Source organism: Acipenser ruthenus, chromosome 13 (assembly GCF_902713425.1).
Source record: "Acipenser ruthenus chromosome 13, fAciRut3.2 maternal haplotype, whole genome shotgun sequence".
In the NCBI taxonomy this organism is placed as follows: domain Eukaryota; kingdom Metazoa; phylum Chordata; class Actinopteri; order Acipenseriformes; family Acipenseridae; genus Acipenser; species Acipenser ruthenus.
The window spans coordinates 11,511,785-11,530,639 of NC_081201.1; the positions used below are offsets into that span (position 1 = coordinate 11,511,785).

At 39.1% G+C, this 18,855-nt stretch overlaps 1 protein-coding gene across 5 annotated transcripts in view; it reads right to left on the minus strand.

Annotated features, from left to right (window-relative positions):
- The window catches only part of LOC117418224 (myosin phosphatase Rho-interacting protein-like), a 199,808-nt gene that overhangs the window by 96,488 nt on the left and 84,465 nt on the right, over positions 1 to 18,855 (minus strand). For all 5 annotated transcript variants that reach the window (XR_009330822.1, XM_059035674.1, XM_059035675.1 and 2 more), the window contains exons 4-5: positions 17,937 to 18,088; positions 4,316 to 4,400 (exon numbers count right to left, since the gene is read on the minus strand). Coding sequence is in view for 4 of the 5 variants with exons in the window: in XM_059035674.1 (XP_058891657.1) it covers positions 4,316 to 4,400; positions 17,937 to 18,088 (237 nt within the window). In the remaining variant the exon portion in view is untranslated. The remainder of the gene's footprint in view (positions 1 to 4,315; positions 4,401 to 17,936; positions 18,089 to 18,855) is intronic.

Consider the following 18,855-nt stretch of genomic DNA (forward strand, 5'->3'; position numbering starts at 1 on the left):
ACTCAATTATTCTTTTGATGCTTTATTTTTTGTTTTTTCCTTGTGGAGTACAAACTTGATTTCGATTGTTTTGCTTGATTGAAACCATGCGCAACTACAGAGGAAACTGGATTTTTACTGTTGTAATTCAGAACTATTATTAAAAATGGGACTTTATATACTGCAGTGAATTGAATGTTTGTTTGCAGCAGATTAGTGTGGTATTGTGCAGGAGCAGGGAAAGTTTACTGTGCCAGTTTCTATAGTGAGAGAGTGGTTGCATATATATATATATATATATTTGTCAAAGGTTGTTTGTTACAACATGACCACTACTGGCCCCTGGAAGACAGAGGCCAGCCCTGCAGGGATCTACTTGAGCTCACAGGGCCCTGGCCAGATCGCCAGCAAAGAACAGAAACTGCATCACTCACTTTGTACACAAGATGGTCATGCCTCTACCAGGCGAGCCACTCGGGTACCATCTCGAATATCTTACACATTTAGAATATTCAGGTGAGCACTACTGAAGATGTACTTAGGTTAATTTGTATCTTTAAAGCAACTAGTTTATTTTCCCAGTTGTTATGGTTTTATACTTCTCTGAAAATGTGCCTTAAATGCAAAAGTAAGTCACTATACCATCAATACCTTGTGCTAAAGAATATCCATATGATACAGTATGTGCAAAATCATTGAAGACACAATACAGCATGTAGACTTATATAAAGTAGCTGCTTTACAGTAATAGTCAATAGTTGGCTCCATCTGTTACTTTCAACAGGGTGGTTAAGTGAGATTTAAAACATGTATTCTGTACAAATGTGGAGTCTACATCAGGAATCCAAAACCTAGCACTTAATTCAAAACAAAAAAGTCTAACCCCGTCCTCCAGAAGAGTGTGGGCTGTATTATCTCTGAACTGAAAGAAAAATGAAGTCAAACACAAAACAAAAAAGCTATTGTATATCAATAATAGCCATCCTTTCTTTCATTTTTGATTTAATAGACCTCCTCAAAGCAATACCATTTTATCTTTTGGCTTCCACACGAGAGCAATACAGAGCCAGGGTGGGTAAGGTGGTTTGGGTATCGCTGCCAAGTTCCTGTCATCGTAAGTCAGCTTTTCTTTTCCTTCCCACATTTGAAAGGACCATCATTTTTAAACGTATTTTTCTATGAATTTTGAGGTTTACCAAAATAAAAATGTGATTTAATTAAGCAATGCTGACTTAAACTTTTCTAGACTAATGCCTCATTTCCACTAGCCACACTTAGCTGCTCATCAGCTGCCTGCGTATCCACTGCATTTCTCAGGTACAGCTAACCTTGGAAGTATCTGTTTGTAAAGCTTGCATGGTAAGTATTTGTTTGTAAAGCTTGCATGGTAAGTATTTGTTTGTAAAGCTCGCATGGTAAGTATTTGTTTGTAAAGCTCGCATGGTAAGTATTTGTTTGTAAAGCTTGCATGGTAAGTATTTGTTTGTAAAGCTCGCATGGTAAGCTCGCATGGTAAGTATTTGTTTGTAAAGCTCACATGGTAAGTATTTGTTTGTAAAGCTCGCATGGTAAGTATTTGTTTGTAAAGCTCGCATGGTAAGTATTTGTTTGTAAAGCTTGCATGGTAAGTATTTGTTTGTAAAGCTCGCATGGTAAGTATTTGTTTGTAAAGCTTGCATGGTAAGTATTTGTTTGTAAAGCTCGCATGGTAAGTATTTGTTTGTAAAGCTCGCATGGTAAGTATTTGTTTGTAAAGCTCACATGGTAAGTATTTGTTTGTAAAGCTTGCATGGTAAGTATTTGTTTGTAAAGCTTGCATGGTAAGTATTTGTTTGTAAAGCTCGCATGGTAAGTATTTGTTTGTAAAGCTCACATGGTAGTATTTGTTTGTAAAGCTCGCATGGTAAGTATTTGTTTGTAAAGCTCGCATGGTAAGTATTTGTTTGTAAAGCTCACATGGTAAGTATTTGTTTGTAAAGCTTGCATGGTAAGTATTTGTTTGTAAAGCTTGCATGGTAAGTATTTGTTTGTAAAGCTCGCATGGTAAGTATTTGTTTGTAAAGCTCACATGGTAGTATTTGTTTGTAAAGCTTGCATGGTAAGTATTTGTTTGTAAAGCTTGCATGGTAAGTATTTGTTTGTAAAGCTTGCATGGTAAGTATTTGTTTGTAAAGCTCGCATGGTAAGTATTTGTTTGTAAAGCTCGCATGGTAAGTATTTGTTTGTAAAGCTCACATGGTAAGTATTTGTTTGTAAAGCTTGCATGGTAAGTATTTGTTTGTAAAGCTCGCATGGTAAGTATTTGTTTGTAAAGCTCGCATGGTAAGTATTTGTTTGTAAAGCTCACATGGTAAGTATTTGTTTGTAAAGCTCGCATGGTAAGTATTTGTTTGTAAAGCTCGCATGGTAAGTATTTGTTTGTAAAGCTTGCATGGTAAGTATTTGTTTGTTGTGTCGGTGGTCATTAAAAATGAAAACAAAGCTGTACACAGGACAAGACGTAAAACGGTGTGATTTAACTAATATTTGTTATTTGTATCACTTTTTATGTTGGGTTTGCTATTTAAACAAAATATTGTAGTGTTAGAAAAAACACAGTATAATTTTATAGTGGCCACAGAGTATATTCTACAGTAAGTATTCTAAAAGTATTATAAAAATACAAATCATTAAAAAAAAAATCTAATTAAATGTGAAACAGTGAAGATTTTAAAATACATATTTGAGTGCTTTTCAATATCTTATTCTGAACCTCGAGGTCCCCATTGTTTTTACAGCACCGTCTGGATGCTAAATAACTATTACATTTACTGGTACAATTCATTCCACAAAGCGAGAGCCCTACTCTGCAAAAATGCACATGTGATTTCATCAAACTTCCCAGAGGAGCTGTAGGTGTGTGTGTATGTTTGAAATGAAAGTTGTGATAACCTTGATTTTAAAATCCAAATTAGTACTAGCTGTACTATTACAGCCCCCAATTTCCTTATATTTTTTATTCAATTTGATATATGCAAATGTTTTTAATCAGCACAACCACATCTAACTGTGGAATTGTCGTTGCCTTCTGCTCAAACTCAATCCACTGGTCTACAATTGACCCACAGCACAGGTACCAGGATGTTGTTTTTTTACAGCATTGTATTCAAAACTTTACCCAGAATTAATCTAAAACAAAAGAACCAACATATCTCCAGTTGTGTGTTTAGGGCTGTCCTCTTATGCTAATTTGACTGAATAGCCTCATAAAACTGGGAATAACCCCCTGCTGTTTAAATTTTAGACAAGAATTTTTAATAAAGTTACTGTTAACAGAAATTATGCCAGTCCTGCAGGCCAGAAAATCTTGGGCCTTTGTCTGCGCTTGGCTTCCCTGCCACCTGCCATACTGGCAGGGTACTGAAACTAAAGTCTCAGCCATATCCCACGGGAGTGCCTCCAAATATGCATCTTAACTTTAAAAAAAAAAAAACTTCAATCAGTATCTCTCTCCACCACAGGATGCATGATTACAGTATGCTCTTCTGACTCTGATCATGTTCCAAGTTCACTGGTCATTCAGAAACCTGGCATATTATCTGCTTTCCAGGTGATGAAAGTCATGCTGTTCTGACTGCACCGACTCGCAGCACATTTGAAATGCAATTATGAAATGTTATAGGAAGAGACCACGATACCATCATTTCACACAGAACAAACCAAAGGAGGGTGGATTAGGAGGGTGGCAGTATAACAAAGGCCACTATAAACCAATAAAATACAAAATCTGCACTCAAAACCTTTTATTATAAGTAATAAGCATAATAAATAAGGACCAGATCCGGAGGAAACAGTTGGAAACTAAGTGGACATAGACTTAGGACAGAGAGTGGAGGGGGTATGGAACGCGTTACCTAGTTCTGTTGATGTTGAATCACTGGGATCCTTTAAGACCAAAGTTTTGCGACCAATCAACTACTAGAAACAGGACGAGCATAGCTGTGCCAAGTGCCCTCCTCTCATTTGTAACTGTCTTATTTCTCACTGTAACAATGCCACTACTGTGCTCTGTACAGCAAGCAACACAGAGATTATCACAAGGACTATGCATGTATTTTCAGATTTTTAATTGATTATGATCATCGTGAGAAAGACCTGCATTGATATTTGCTTGGCTAAGTGCTGTGGAAGTTAGCGATCAGCAAGGGTTATGGTGTAACAGAGGAAGAATGCACTGGTTATATTGATGCACATGGTTTTAGAAGGCATACAGTATCTGACAGAATGTGAGTGTTACAGCTATGCTGTACTTGGTATTTCAGGCAGTTCTCTCAAGGAGCCCCTGAGCAGTGCTTACCTGAGGTGTGGGCGGCTCCACTTTGCGTTTCTTCTTCTGGCTCTGTTTGTTACTCCGCGGGTAAACGATCAGGGTCTCTCTCCACCTGCCACACAAAGAGTGGAGAATTCAGGAGGTGATTGTAGAAACAAGAACCAGGAACTCGCATCTGAACAGACTTCAACGCAAAACTATTGTCAAAGCTTCTTCTGCACCAAAGATTGCGCCATATTTTGTAATAATATAACAGGCAAAAAAGAAAGTGTAGGACACTGGTACTCAGGATCACGTAAATGAATTGTTAATTGCCTGAAGTTGTGTTTCTGGTAAACACTACAGTGGTTGAACCCTTTATAATGATGTAACACCAAGTTTATTTTTCTTTTAGAAAAAGATAGCCCTATTTGCAAAGCTGTTGTTGTTTTTAAAATGTATTTTGATTAAATAATCCCTCTGCAGTCCACAACAGTATGTTTATGTCCACGAACACAGACTTTAATTAACTCATTGTGAGAATGGAGTCCAAAAGCTGAACATTTTGCTGAAAAACTGAAAACTGGTTTCTGTTCAGAACTATTCTAGGTCACCCTTGAAGTCTTCAATACACACTTCTGTGGAACAAGACTTCTTTTCAGCAGCAGTGTTGTGCTATTTCACTAAGTGGTCACAATAGAAGATAGAAGTGATGCATTCATTACATATAAAAAACACAACTATAAAAGGTAAACTAAATACCAGATAGTTGGTTCCTACTTTCAGAAATCGAGAACATGCATATCATTTTGTTATTACTCAACAGCTATAGTAAAACAAATCTAAGGCCTTTAAACGATCCTGTTAAAAACTTCCAAGCATTAGAGCACACATGTAAGTCTTCTGTCTAATGAAATCTTCAGATCTCACCTAAATCAACAATGTCTTCCAGAAATCAATCCTGCCTCTGCCACTGCTGTCTCTGGACTGTGCTGGGATCCCATACGGCACAATAACACTTTCTAACTAATGGTATTAGATAAACTGCATCACAAGTGATAGCTGTCCCTATTATAGCCCATCCACACAGCCGGTGGGAAAGGTCGTTTCCATTACAGTGTTACTGGATTAGCAAAAGGCTGCAGCTTGACTGTTATAGAATTACAACACATTAAGGCGGGTCTGTAGAGGAATTATCTTTGGACCTTATTTAACCTGGTCCAAAAGTAAGACCTGATTGTGCAATGGTGTTCTAATCTCTCAGGTGTCAGCACACAGAAGGCTCAGGCTGTTTTCACAGGTTTTCTGGTGTGTCTGTTTCTATTAAAGCAAGCAAGGCTAGAGGCTCTAAATGCTTTGTTGGATCTGAACATTTGTAAACGGCTTCAAAATGGAGGAATGAGATTTTTACAGATTTAAAAAAAAAAAAAAAAAATTTAAATTTAGTCATTGCCAATTATTTTTATTATTATCTGCCAATTTAGAATGGCTAATTATTTTTTTAAGCTCAGCTCACCGCTACCACCCCTGCGCTGACTCGGGAGGGCGAAGACGAAAACACTGTCTTCCGAAGCGTGTGCCGTCAGCCGACCGCTTTTTTTCACACTGCGGACTCACCATGCAGCCACCCAAGAACTACAGCGTCGGAGGACAACGTAGCTCTCGGGCAGCTTACAGGCAAGCCCGCAGGCGCCCGGCCAGACTACAGGGGTCGCTGGTGCGCGGTGAGCCGAGGACACCCTGGCCGACCTAACCCTCCCTCTCCCCGGGCGACGCTCGGCCAATTGTGTGCCACCCCTGGGAGCTCCCGTCCACGGTCGGCTGTGGAATAGCCTGGACTCGAACTCACGACGTCCAGACTATAGAGTGCATCCTGCACTCCACGTGGAGCGCCTTTACTGCATGCGCCACTCGGGAGCCCCCACAGCTACATATTTTATACCAAACCACTCTTCCCGAAACCACATTGCTAAATAGATCATTTTTATACCACACGTGGCTACATTTCCAGGAGTTATTTTCATGTTATGTCATTAAAAGTTAGTGACCAGAACTTTTTACTTTTATAAACTGCAACGCAAATACTTCTTGTTAAGCATGCAAAATGTTGATATTCCAAAAATATGAAATATTTTATGATGTAAGTAAACTTTGATCTAAATTTTTACTAAAATGAGGATATTTTAATAGAGGATTTAAAAAAAGACTTTACAAACCCTGAGTGTGAAGAATGCACTTGTCTCCACCAGGCTCGTCTGTAATAAGGGACGAGCACCACACTGAACCTCAAACCATGCCAACATTTGAAGATGACTTCTAGTCTAAATGTTTGTCATTGAATTTCTAAAGTTTTATAGTATTTCAAAATTATAACATAAGAATATGACATCCCAGGATGTCAGCTTCAACATTACTGGGAAGCTTGTTCCAGACTCCCACAATTCTCTGTGTAAAACAGCACCTCCTACTTTCTGTTCTGAATGCCCCTTTATCCAATATCCATTTGTGACCCCTGGTCCTTGTTTCTTTTTTCAGGTCAAAAAAGTCCCTTGGGTCGACATTGTCAATACCTTTTAGGATTTTGAATGCTTGAATCACATTGCGGCGTAGTCTTCTTTTTTCAAGACTGAATACATTCAATTATTTTAGCCTGTCTGCATATGACATGCCTTTTAAAACTGGAATAATTCTGGTCGCTCTTCTTTGCACTCTTTCTAGAGCAGCAATATCCTTTTTGTAGCAAAGTGACCAGAACTGAACACAATATTCTAGATGAGATCTTACTAATGCATTGTAAAGTTTTAACATTACTTCCCTTGATTTAAATTCAACACTTTCACTATATATCCACTATATATGGCCTTTTTAATGGCTCGGCCAGATTGTCTAGATGAAGACATTTCTGAGTCAACATAAACTCCTAGATCTTTTTCATAGATTCCTTCTTCAATTTCAGTATCTCCCATATGGTATTTATAATGCACATTTTGTATTGCCTGCGTGCAGTATCTTACACTTTTCTATATTAAATGTAATTTGCCATGTGTCTGCCCAGTTCTGAATGCTGTCTAGATCATTTTGAATGACCTTTGCTGCTGCAACGGTGTTTGCCACTCCTCCTATTTTTGGGTCGTCTGAAAATTTAACAGGTTTGCTTACTACACCAAATTCTAAGTCATTAATGTGGATTAGGAAGAGAAGAGGACCTAATACCGATCCATGTGGTACTCCACTGGTTACCTCACTCCATTTTGAGGTTTCTCCTCTAATCAGTACTATCCCTAATCCATGTGCATGCATTTGCTTGAATCCATACTGCGTTCAGTTTGAGAATTCATCTTTTATGCAAGTTTTGTCAAAAGCTTTCTGGAAATCTAAATAAACCATGTTTTGCAATTATCCGTTGTCGATGTTGCATCATCAAAAAAATCAAGCAGGTTAGACATGATCTCCCTTTCCTAAAACCATGCTGATTGTCTCCCAGGATACTGTTACCATATAGGTAATTTTCCATTTTGTATCTTATTATAGTTTCCATAAGTTTACATATAATAGAAGTCCAGCTTATTGGTCTGTAGTTACCTGGTTCGGCTTTGTCTCCCTTTTTGTGGATCGGTATTACCTTTGCAATTCTCCAGTCTGTAGGTATAACCCCTGTCTCAAAAGACTGTTGCATGATCTTGGTTAGCGGCTTGTAAATAACTTCTTTCATTTCTTTGAGTACTATTGGGAGGATCTCATCCGGCCCAGGGGATTTGTTTATTTTAAGAGCTCCTAGTCCCTTTAACACTTCTGCCTCTGTTATGCTACAGTTATTTAAAACTGCATGTTGTCCTTATCCTCCTTTGTAAAAACTTGTGAAAAGTAATTTTGCCATTTGTATCTCTTCAGACATTTTACTTCCTCTTTGAATGTTCTCTTGCTGTTATAATATTGGAAAACCTTTTTGGAATTGGTTTTAGCCCCCTTGGCAATGTTCATTTCTATCTCTCTCTTGGCTTTTCTAACTTCCTTTTTGACTTGCATTTGCAGTTCCAAGTACTCTTTCTGTGTACGTTGTTCTTGGTCCCTTTTAAACGCTCTGTAAAGCGCCTTTTTTCTCTGAATATTTTTTTTTTATTGATCTATTAAACCATTTTGGCCATTTTGTTTTAGATTTTGATTTGTCTACTTTTGGGATGCAACTGTTTTGCGCCTCTAGTACTACATTTTTGAAAAATAGCCATCCTTTTTCTGTGGTTTTTCTATTTTACTCAAATCTACTTCTGTTAGTCTCTGTTTCATTCCTTCATAGTTTGCCTTTTTGAAATTATAAACCTTAGCTTTAGTCGTTTTGGGGTTTTAAAAAGCACTTCAGATGAGACCATGTTGTGGTCTGAGTTTGCCAATGGTTCTCTGACCTCTGTTATTCTGTCTTTGTTAGTTGAAAAGACTAAATCAAGGCATGCCTCCCCTCTAGTCGGTGCCTTGACAAATTGCGTTAGGAAGCAGTCATTTGTCATTTCCACCATTTCAATTTCGTCCGTCGTGCTCCCCATCGTGTTTTCCCATTTTATATAGGGGAAGTTGAAATCCCCCATTAGTATGACTTCTCCTTTGCTACACGCATTTCTAATGTCATTGTATAACAGATTATTTTGCTCAGTATCTGAATTTGGCAGTCTATAGCATGCCCCCATTATTATGCCCTTTGAATTTTTGTCCATTATTCTGACCCATATTGATTCTGCGCTGATTTTTTCTTCCAGATTTAACACCTGGGCTTCAAGACTATTTGTGATGTATAGCGCTACCCCTCCGCCTCTTCTATCCTGCCTGTCTTTCCTATACAGTGTATATCCAGTAATATTATATTTGTCTCCATCACTCTCGGATAACCAAGTTTCTGTAACACCTATCACATCATAGTTACTTGTTAGTGCAGTAGCTTCACGTTCTAACATTTTGTTTCTGAGACTTCTAGCATTTAGATAAATACATTTAATGGCTATCTTACCTGAGTTGTTGCCCTTGTTTTGATGTAGTCTCCCTTCTGTTTTTGTTGATTTCTCCCCCCTTCCTTTCTAGTTTAAATGCTTCTGAACCTCCTCGAGGATTCTTTCTCTGAGTAGATTGGTTCCCTTTTTGTTTAGGTGTAGTCTGTCCTGCCTATATAGATAGTCCTTGTTGTAGAATGTGGTCCAGTGTTCAAGGAAAGTGAAGCCTTCCTGTGTGCACCACAATTTCAGCCATGCATTTAGATTATTTATTTCCAGCTGTCTGTATGGTCCTTTGCAAAGTGCTGGCAGTATCCCAGAAAATACCACAGTTTTGTTACTGTCTTTTAATTTGCTTCCTAGCTCTCTGAATTTGTTTTGCAGGGATCTTGGTCTGTCTCTTCCAATGTTGTTTGTACTGATGTGGACGACTACTACCGGGTCGTCTCCTGTTCGTTCTAGGAGCCTGGCTCCCGGAATGCAGCACACTGTTGTAGTAAGGGGGTCCAGACTGCGCACTGAACTTGCTGTGTTTCTCAATATGGGGTCCCCGACAATCATGACCTCCCTTCTTTTTGCTGCCTGGCCAGCACTGTTTATGGGGTCCTGGATGTTGTTCCTTTTGTTCTCTTGATGCTGGTTTTGATCATCTAAATTTTGAAGTGTGTCAAATTGTTTGATGTTTTGATTTCTGGTGGTTGTGTTTGACTACGTTTCTTTTTTTCCCTGTCTCTGCCTATCTGAACCCAGTTATTTCGACCCTCTTCTATCTCCCTGGTGGCTTTCTGTCTGTTATGTCAAATTCAATCCAGACAGGTCCTAGTGAAATGGGTCTCAGAAGTGTACAGACTGTAACATGAAGAAATGATAAGCATGAGGACTCTTGACATGACTGACACCAACTGTTTTGGCTACACAGTTGGCCTGGAAGTAACCACGAAGCTGCACTGCGTAGTACTCTGTGTGAGGGTTCGCCAAGTTCTTTTCTGCCAGAACTTTCAGTCCTCGATTCAAACAATAACCAGTGGGAATAAAACAAATAAATAAAACTTATTTCCAAGGTAAAATCTGGGACAAATCAGGACACAGAGAAGCACAATAAACAAGCTTGTGAAAAATAAACAGCTTGTATTGATTGTAATTATTGCAGCCCCTTCAGAGCCCTGGTCTTGACAACCATCCAGTAACAGTAGCTCACTTAGACAGGTCTTTCAGACAAGCATCATTCTACACTCAGGTAACACTTTTTATTACAAGAACATATTTTGCCTCTGGGCACCACTCAAGGCAATGCTTGGTACATTTGGAAGCAGATGTGGTACAGTGTACTCTCATATCTAGTTTCAACAGCAAGCAAATTATACATGAGAGTAATTTTACTGCACACCTGAGTTTCCTTGGATTTCTTCCACAGACTATAATTGATACAACAGGTATTAGGTTTCAGAAAATATAAAAGAATCAGGAAGTTTACATTAGGTGTTTAACATAAAAGGGCATGTGATTAAAATGGTTTGTTAGGTTTGGCATTAGAAAAGCTGGCATCAGGACTATGGAACCTATCACCAGTTAACAACTTCCTTGTTTTGCCAGGTATAAGACAACCTATTTTAAATATCAGTTCAATAATGGTAACTGATACAGCCTCATTAGTGATGACTGCTGGTACAGTAACAGGGTTGTCAGTAAGGCCTGTTCCTTAATATCTAATGAAAGATAAAGTCTCAACGTTCCCATGAACTATAAAAGTGCAGTCTGAGAACTGCCACTGTATTTTCTTCCTGTGTCACTGTATGACTGTGGCCTCCCCACAGCGCCTCAAAACAGCACCCCCCCACAGGACCTCACAACAGCACCTCCCCACAGGACCTCACAACAGCACCTCACAGCAGGACCTCACAACAGGACCTCAGCCCCTGCAGATTTTGCCTCCTAACCTGCAGGAGTGGCAGAGCCAATGTGACGCTCCCCCTGGAATCCCCAGTGAAGACTTGCTTTTGAACAGCCAGCATGCAAAGCTCAGCCCCCCTCACTGTACGACTCCACTTGGGAACCAGCAGCTGGATTAATAGTTAAACAGTGGCAGTATCATTAATAAAGAATCATATCTGTAGGGCAAAAGTTTTTTTTTCTGTGAAAAAAGGCCATCTGAGGTAGAATTGTAATGTTTGATACAATATTTTTATTATTTGTTTATTTAGCAGACACTTTTATCCAAGTCGACTTACAGAGATTAGGGTGTGTGAACTATGCATCAGCTGCAGAGTCACTTACAATTACGTCTCACCCGAAAGACGGAGCACGAGGAGGTTAAGTGACTTGCTCAGGGTCACACAATGCGTAATGGCTGAGGTGGGATTTGAACCGGGGACCTCCTGGTTACAAGCCCTTTTCTTTAACCACTGGACCACACAGCCTCCTTCGATCCAAATTAAGGCATGTGTTATAATGCAGTTTTTTAGGCTAATTCAGAACCAGGCCTCCAGTGGTTAGAGGGCATCATGGAAGTTCTGTTCTAGAAAGGAATCTGGAAAAATTGTTTCACAGATTTCCAGGAGTGTGTCAGTCTGTCAAAAGGGCTTAAACAGGGATTGTAGCAGGATAGTGCCAAGAATGAGACAGAGCCTAGAAACTGCAGTTAAAGCGTGCATGTTTGTGTACATAGCGTGTCTCTATGTACACAAACAAACAAAGAAAAAGGCACAAGGGCCAAACCAAAAGGTTTAGACAAAATAATACAAATAAACACTTTAAATAAACAGGCTGAGCAGCTGCCTTCACTGAAACACAGCACACAAACTCTCCTCACCAACCCTAAGCAAAGGATTTTTCCTTCCTTATATACCATGTGGCTGGAGCCTAATTAATCATCAATTTTATAATTAGGCCCTATCCACATTCCCACATCTATTCTGACAGGGAAGATTTTAACCCCCTCCCTGCCAACCCTATATTCACCACACCCACACCCACAATTTACTGCCACAGGGATACTTCAAATAATCCACTGTTTCACTGTGTCACGTAAAGTTGTGCTTGTTTAACAAATATTGTAAGAGGTTGTGGCTGCACTATTCCATTGTAGCAGAGATTAAAACAACTTCCTAGTTAGACTTTTCCCAGTTGGCTGTGCTCCGGGTTTGCTAGCTCCGGCTCCGGAGTGTCTCCAGAACTGATAAAGACCCCCTGTTCGGTCTAGCACCTGTTCACATTGAGGTTTATCAAGCGAAGCAGACTCGGTGCGTTTGCCAAACGGACCGAGACCACCTCTTTAGGTGGACTCGGTACGGTTCATTTCCCAAACTGACTTTGTTGTTCAAACTTCACACCAAACGTACCGAATGTGGACCAAACCCTCTAATCGGGCCCAGGGTGAACACAGCCTAAACCAACAAAACAGCTTGTTAGTGTAGCAGTTCATAGAGGTACAGTGATAGCACACAAGGGTCTCCTAAACCAGCTCGTTAGTGTAAGCCTTTTATAACTTTCATGAAAATCAAGGACATCCTATTGTCCTTACCTCAGGAGTGTGTACAAGACTTCTTACGAGCGACAGTGAGTGGAAGAGAGAACCAGAACGAGTGAGAACGAGGAACAGGGCTACTTCCACCAAAAGCTAAAGCTGTCTGTTTTCATTTCATTACTAAGTATATTTATTTAATTACCCAGCAACTGGCTTGTGTGAATAGTTCATCTACAGCATCGATTGTAACTGCAACAATTACCGAGCGAATGTAAACAACACAAAACAGTAGTTCAAACAGTAGCCCTAAGCTAACACAAAGTATTAAAACAAGTTATAAGTTAATACTATAGAGGAATATTAAACTACTGTCACATTTTAAACTAGTAAAGTAAGATACATTACAACAGTAAAGCTCTCCCTTGGAAACAAACTTCTCTGGATAATGCTATCCAGGAGGAATACACCTGTGAACGATGCCAGCTGGGCTCTGACCTTGAGGCTAGGGTGGCCGGCCTTGAGGCAAGGCTGGCTGGACTGCACAGCATGATAGAAGCAGAAGATTTTATAGAACAGTCGTTTAGAGAGATGTGCACTCAAATAGAAGAGGGGGAAGTGAAGAACAGTCAATATCAGATACGGACTGGGTTACAGTGGGACGGAATAGAAGGAAAAGGGGTGCACCCTCTGCCAAAACAGCCGCTGCAGAGCTGAGTGTTTCGAACAGGTTTGCTCCCTTCAGAGAGACGGACACAGCAAGCACAGTGGAGGGTGTGGTGTGGAGCCAGGGCACCACTGTGCCGCAGTCCCCCAGGGGAAATTCAAAAAGGGCAGCAATAGTCAAAGGGGACTCAATCATTAGGAACATGATAGTCAGGTGTGCAGCCGTGATCCTGATTGGCGAATGGTGCGCTGCCTACCCGGTGCCCGGCTGCACGGTATCACGACACGGGTGGACAGGATCTTTGCCTGGGCTGGGGAGGATCCAGTTGTCGTAGTCCACGTAGGAACAAACAACATAGGTAAACAGAGTCAGGAGGCACTGCAAAATAAATGTATAGAGCTCGGGCAAAGGATTAAAAGTAGAGCCTCTATGGCAGTTTTCTCAGAAATACTGCCAGTGCCATGCGCAGGGCCAAGACGACAAGCAATGATTAGAAGTTTTAACACGTGGCTAAAAAATGGAACAAAATCCTTTCCAGGCACACACAGCAATTGACAATAAGCTGTAATACAAATTCACACAATCAGGAATTATAAAGAGTTATTGGTATAAAACACTAGTACATTGGGAAATAAGATTTACCGATAAAGGAACATGAGGCATTGGAATCAGCCTCCGGTCTAATAAAGGACTATTGGCATTAAGTCCAGTCACGTATGAAGGGAACAATTCTCTTCAAGGAACACGAGGCATTGGAATAAGCCTCAGGTATATATTCACAACAAAGTGAATAATAAAGAGTTATTAAACCCTGGACTCAGTAAGTGTCATTTTGCTGATTACAAACATGCAGTGGGTGACTGAATACGATGCAAAGCACTGTAAGCGAGGTCCGTATGGATCTGCGCATTCTAAATCAGATCCATGGAAATGGTTAGAGGAATGTTGTGCTGAAAGAAATGAAAAGTGTAAAAATAACAAGGAGAAACTTGCACATTTTCTGCAGATGGTGATCCAGGGCAAAAATGAGGCGGAGCGAAAGTTTGAAGAAGTGAAGAAATAATTTAAGACAGAAAGATAAGTGTACTGATCGCACAACCAGGGTGAAGGAATTAGACACTGCCCTGAGTGCACAGGCCATGGAAGGAGAAATATCATGCCCTAAAGTTGCATGTTGCTGCAGTTGGTGTCGGGGAAGAAAATAGAGAACAAAGGCAAAATAAATAAATCAAAAAATAAAGTTAAAATATGTAAGGCGATCACGTGCTGTACTTTATTCCAAGCAAAATAACATCATATAGTTTGAATTTTGTATTTATCTAGTTTTAGAAAATATATAGTTTTTATATGCCCCAAAGTTTACATTATGAAAAATGTAAAGATCATTTGACCTAGCGATGTTCTATTTTTTATATTTATTTTTAATAATAATGTTTAAAACAGCCGTGACAGAAACATAACATATTGGCAATGTGAGACATCTTATTACCATGTTAAGAAATAACTTATCCAGGGATTACAGAAAATGTAATTTGTTATTTTATTTTATATTTAACCTGTGGTATCTCAATCAGTTAGTTGACCAGATATGCCCACAAATCTAATATCACTGAAGAGTTCAGATTATGCTGAAAAAAACAATATATAGTTTTCCTATGTTTCCTTTAGTTTCCTAAATTTTACTTTGAAATGATTCAGTCCCACATTCAGGAAAAAACCTCTAGCACTGTGGGTTCCAAAAGCCCTAGCAGCGAAAGGGTTAACTCCACCCTGAGCTAAGCAGCCTGTGAGGAGAGCACAAGTCAGCCGAGTTGCGTTGCTTGATCCCTGTGAAGGAGCGACTCACACCGCTAGCTTCACGCAGGGCAGAAGGCCGCTGCAGGACATAACAAACAAGAGGCGGTAGTGCACAATATACGAGCAATTAACTAAAAAAAATGTATTACAGAGTAATGCAATAAATGACCACATAAATTATGTAAAACACAATAATTAGCACAAATTATAGTCATATGCAACAAGTACTTTTCTGATACCAGGCTCATTCTTCAGGTCAAAACTTGAAAGGGAAAATGGTGCTGAGATCTGTGAGTGCAATCCTTTTGTGCCCTTGGGAGCGGGGCAAGACTGTGCCACAGCTGCAGAGCAGCTCTGGTTTATCTTATTGAGGTTTCCAGTCTGCACAAGGTAAACGCCTGTACAGTAACGGTTACATTTCATACTTGAAAGGGAACGCACACAGCCTGGGAACACAAGGCTAAGCACAGCCCTGTGGCTGTTTGTGATCCTATAATCATAGACTTGTTATTGAGAGTACAGCACTTAATATACCGGATAAGTGCAGTCACAAGTTAAAGTCCATTTGGTTATAATTACCTATTTAAAAAAAAATATATATATTATATTATATATATATATATATATATATATATATATATATATATATAATTTTGACCTAGCGATGTTCTATTTTTTATATTTATTTATTTATTTATTTATTTATTTATTTATTTTTATATATATATATATAAAGTTTGAGAAAAAGGAAAACTGCTGTGTACCAAAATGATCAATAAGAAAAAAGAAAAGGATATTTCAGGTACTTAAAAAAGGTAGAATAATTGATTACAAATCAATTATCAGGACGTTTTGACCTACAAGTCCTTCAATTGGCTGAATACAAAAAAAACAGTGCTTTAAGAAGTTGATAAAAAACAAACAAGTAGTCTTTTAAACAAAATTCCAGAATGTTGATGATGATGTTGATGATGATGATGATGATAATGATGATGACGACCTCAGAATAGAATGTTCATTCCAAAAGGCTCCAAAGTGCCTAGTTTGAAAATAAGTTCACATTCCTTTTGTTTCCTGACAGCATTAGTTCCATAGCATTGAACCATCCCACAAATTGTGATGTCTTCTATAGTGTGGTCATTTCTGTTAAAATGTCTGGTGACAGGAAAGGCAGAGGTGTTAATTCGTATACTTCTCAGATGTTCCACGAAGCGATCAGCCAAGCGTTGTTTTGTTTCACCAATATATAGCTTGTTACATTTGATGCAGCCAATGCAATATACTATTCCTTTACTAATGCAAGTAAAAGTATCATGGATAATAAATGAGGATTTTGCTCCCTTAACTACTGTGTTGCTGTGAATGTATTTACAAGTAGCACAGCGTGACCTATTGCATGGAAACGTACCCTTAAGACTGTCCAGATTGGGTCGAATGTTACTGTGGACCAGATGCTCTCTTAGATTTTTGTCTCTTCTGTATGACATTAGAGGAGGGTTATTGAAAATAGGAGCTGTAGAAGGATCATCTTGTAGAATGCTAAAATGTCTTTGTATGATGTGTTGTTCTTTTTTGGTCATAGGATGATAAGTAAGAACAAGGGGAATACGATTGTTAGTATTCTGTGTTTTGGTTTTGTACAAGGCATCCTTTCTGTTTATTGTCGATACACTTAACTGAGCTTCTCTAAGTATAGTGTCTGGAAAACCACAGTTTCTGAAAAATGCACACATGTCATTTGTTTTATTCAAAAAATCACTATCATCACTGCAAAATAAAATGAATAAAACAAATGACATGTGTGCATTTTTCAGAAACTGTGGTTTTCCAGACACTATGACCAAAAAAGTACAACACATCATACAAAGAAATTTTAGCATTCTTCAAGATGATCCTTCTACAGCTCCTATTTTTAATAAACAACACAAAATAAACAAAATAAACATCTAGCTCCTTCGGAGCGCTAACTAAGCTTCTAGGACAACCCTGACTACAAAGTGGGACGGCTAAGCCATTTCCCCACAAAACAAACAAAACACACACTGGTTTACACTCTAGAAGGTTTCACACTACCTTTTTCCTTTTTTCGCCTGCATGCACTCGCAAGCGGGCTCTTCACACAGCAGCCCTGAACAGACTGCCTGCTTTCTTTTTATACCTGGCAGCTGACCTCAATTTACAATAATAAGGCCAACTGCCAGAACAATTACCAAATGCAAATTAAACAATTAACAATTAACTAAACAAATGTGTCTACGCACATGTTTTCTGCAGGAAGGATTTAAGCCACTCCCTGCTGTCTTACTATATATATATATATATATATATATATATATATATATATATATATATATATATATATATATATATAATTTCAGTTGGAATTTCATAGCTCATAAAATAATTTCATAACCCTAATCTGACCCACTTACATTCACTATCTACAGCTCTGGCCAAACGGTTTTGCATCACCTAGAATTTTAGGATTGAGAGATCGTTAAATATATATATATATATATATATATATATATATATATATATATATATATATATATATATATATATATATATATGAACATAATTTTGATATTTTATTTATCATGTAATCAAAGAAACTACAAAATGATACTGCAAAAGTATGTAATTCAATATCTTAACGTAACATTATTCAAAATGTGTTCATTCTATTGGGTAAAGCAAAACTTTTCGTCTCAGCTGCATTTCCTTTGAGGGCAGGCTGCAGTGTATCATTAGCCTGCCACCTCTTACCCATTGATGATCTCCTTGTTTTCAGCCCGGATGAAGTACTCCTTTTCAGGCACCAGGATGCACAGGGAGCTCCTCTGCCCGGTCCTGCTCTCCCCGTCGATCACGTCAGAGCATTGGTTCATGTTGATGGTGCCCTGCGGGAGGGTGCTGGGCTGTGGGAGGAGAGGAGACAGCAGTGTGAATATGAGGACCATATCAAATGAAGATGCACAGGGTCACAAAACTAGAACAAAGACTATCCTCTCACCCCTGGTCTGGGCTCAAGAAGTGCGCTGACAAGTGAGATGGTCTCAATCTAGCAGCCCAGGTCTGACTGGGTATGCTGGGTGATCAGTAACACTACTGGACACGGTATTTTAACACTCAGAGTCTGACTCTGCCATTTGGACAAATAAAAGCTTTGACACTTTTCACAGGAGCCCATTGTTGCCTACAGACTGCTTCACAATGGTGTGTGTGTGTGCGTGCGTGTGTGTGTGTGCGTGTGCGTGTGTGTGTGAGTGTGTGTGTGTGCACGCGTGAGAGAGTGTGTGCGCGTGAGAGAGTGTGTGTGTGTGTGTGTTTGTGTGTGTGGGTGTGTGTTTATATGTGTAAGTGTGAATGTGTTTGTGCCACTACACAGTAACATTCTTTTACTATCTACAAATAAACATTGCATTGTTTTTTTTATGATGTTTCACTTAGCAAGGTCATTTTGATTAACATCGCAGAAAGCATGTGTAACGACTAACAGATGGGTGGAGCACACAGGAGCCTCCTGAAAAACTAAGAAGTCTACTCTAAAAAGCAAACACACCTGGTATCTTTAAGTTGCTTTTAAAACTTGCTTAGTCCTGTTACCATTGCCCTGTGAATGGAGGCAGAGAACTGGTTAGAGAAGAGGACTGTTCCTCTCACTCTGTGTTACTGATGAACAAAC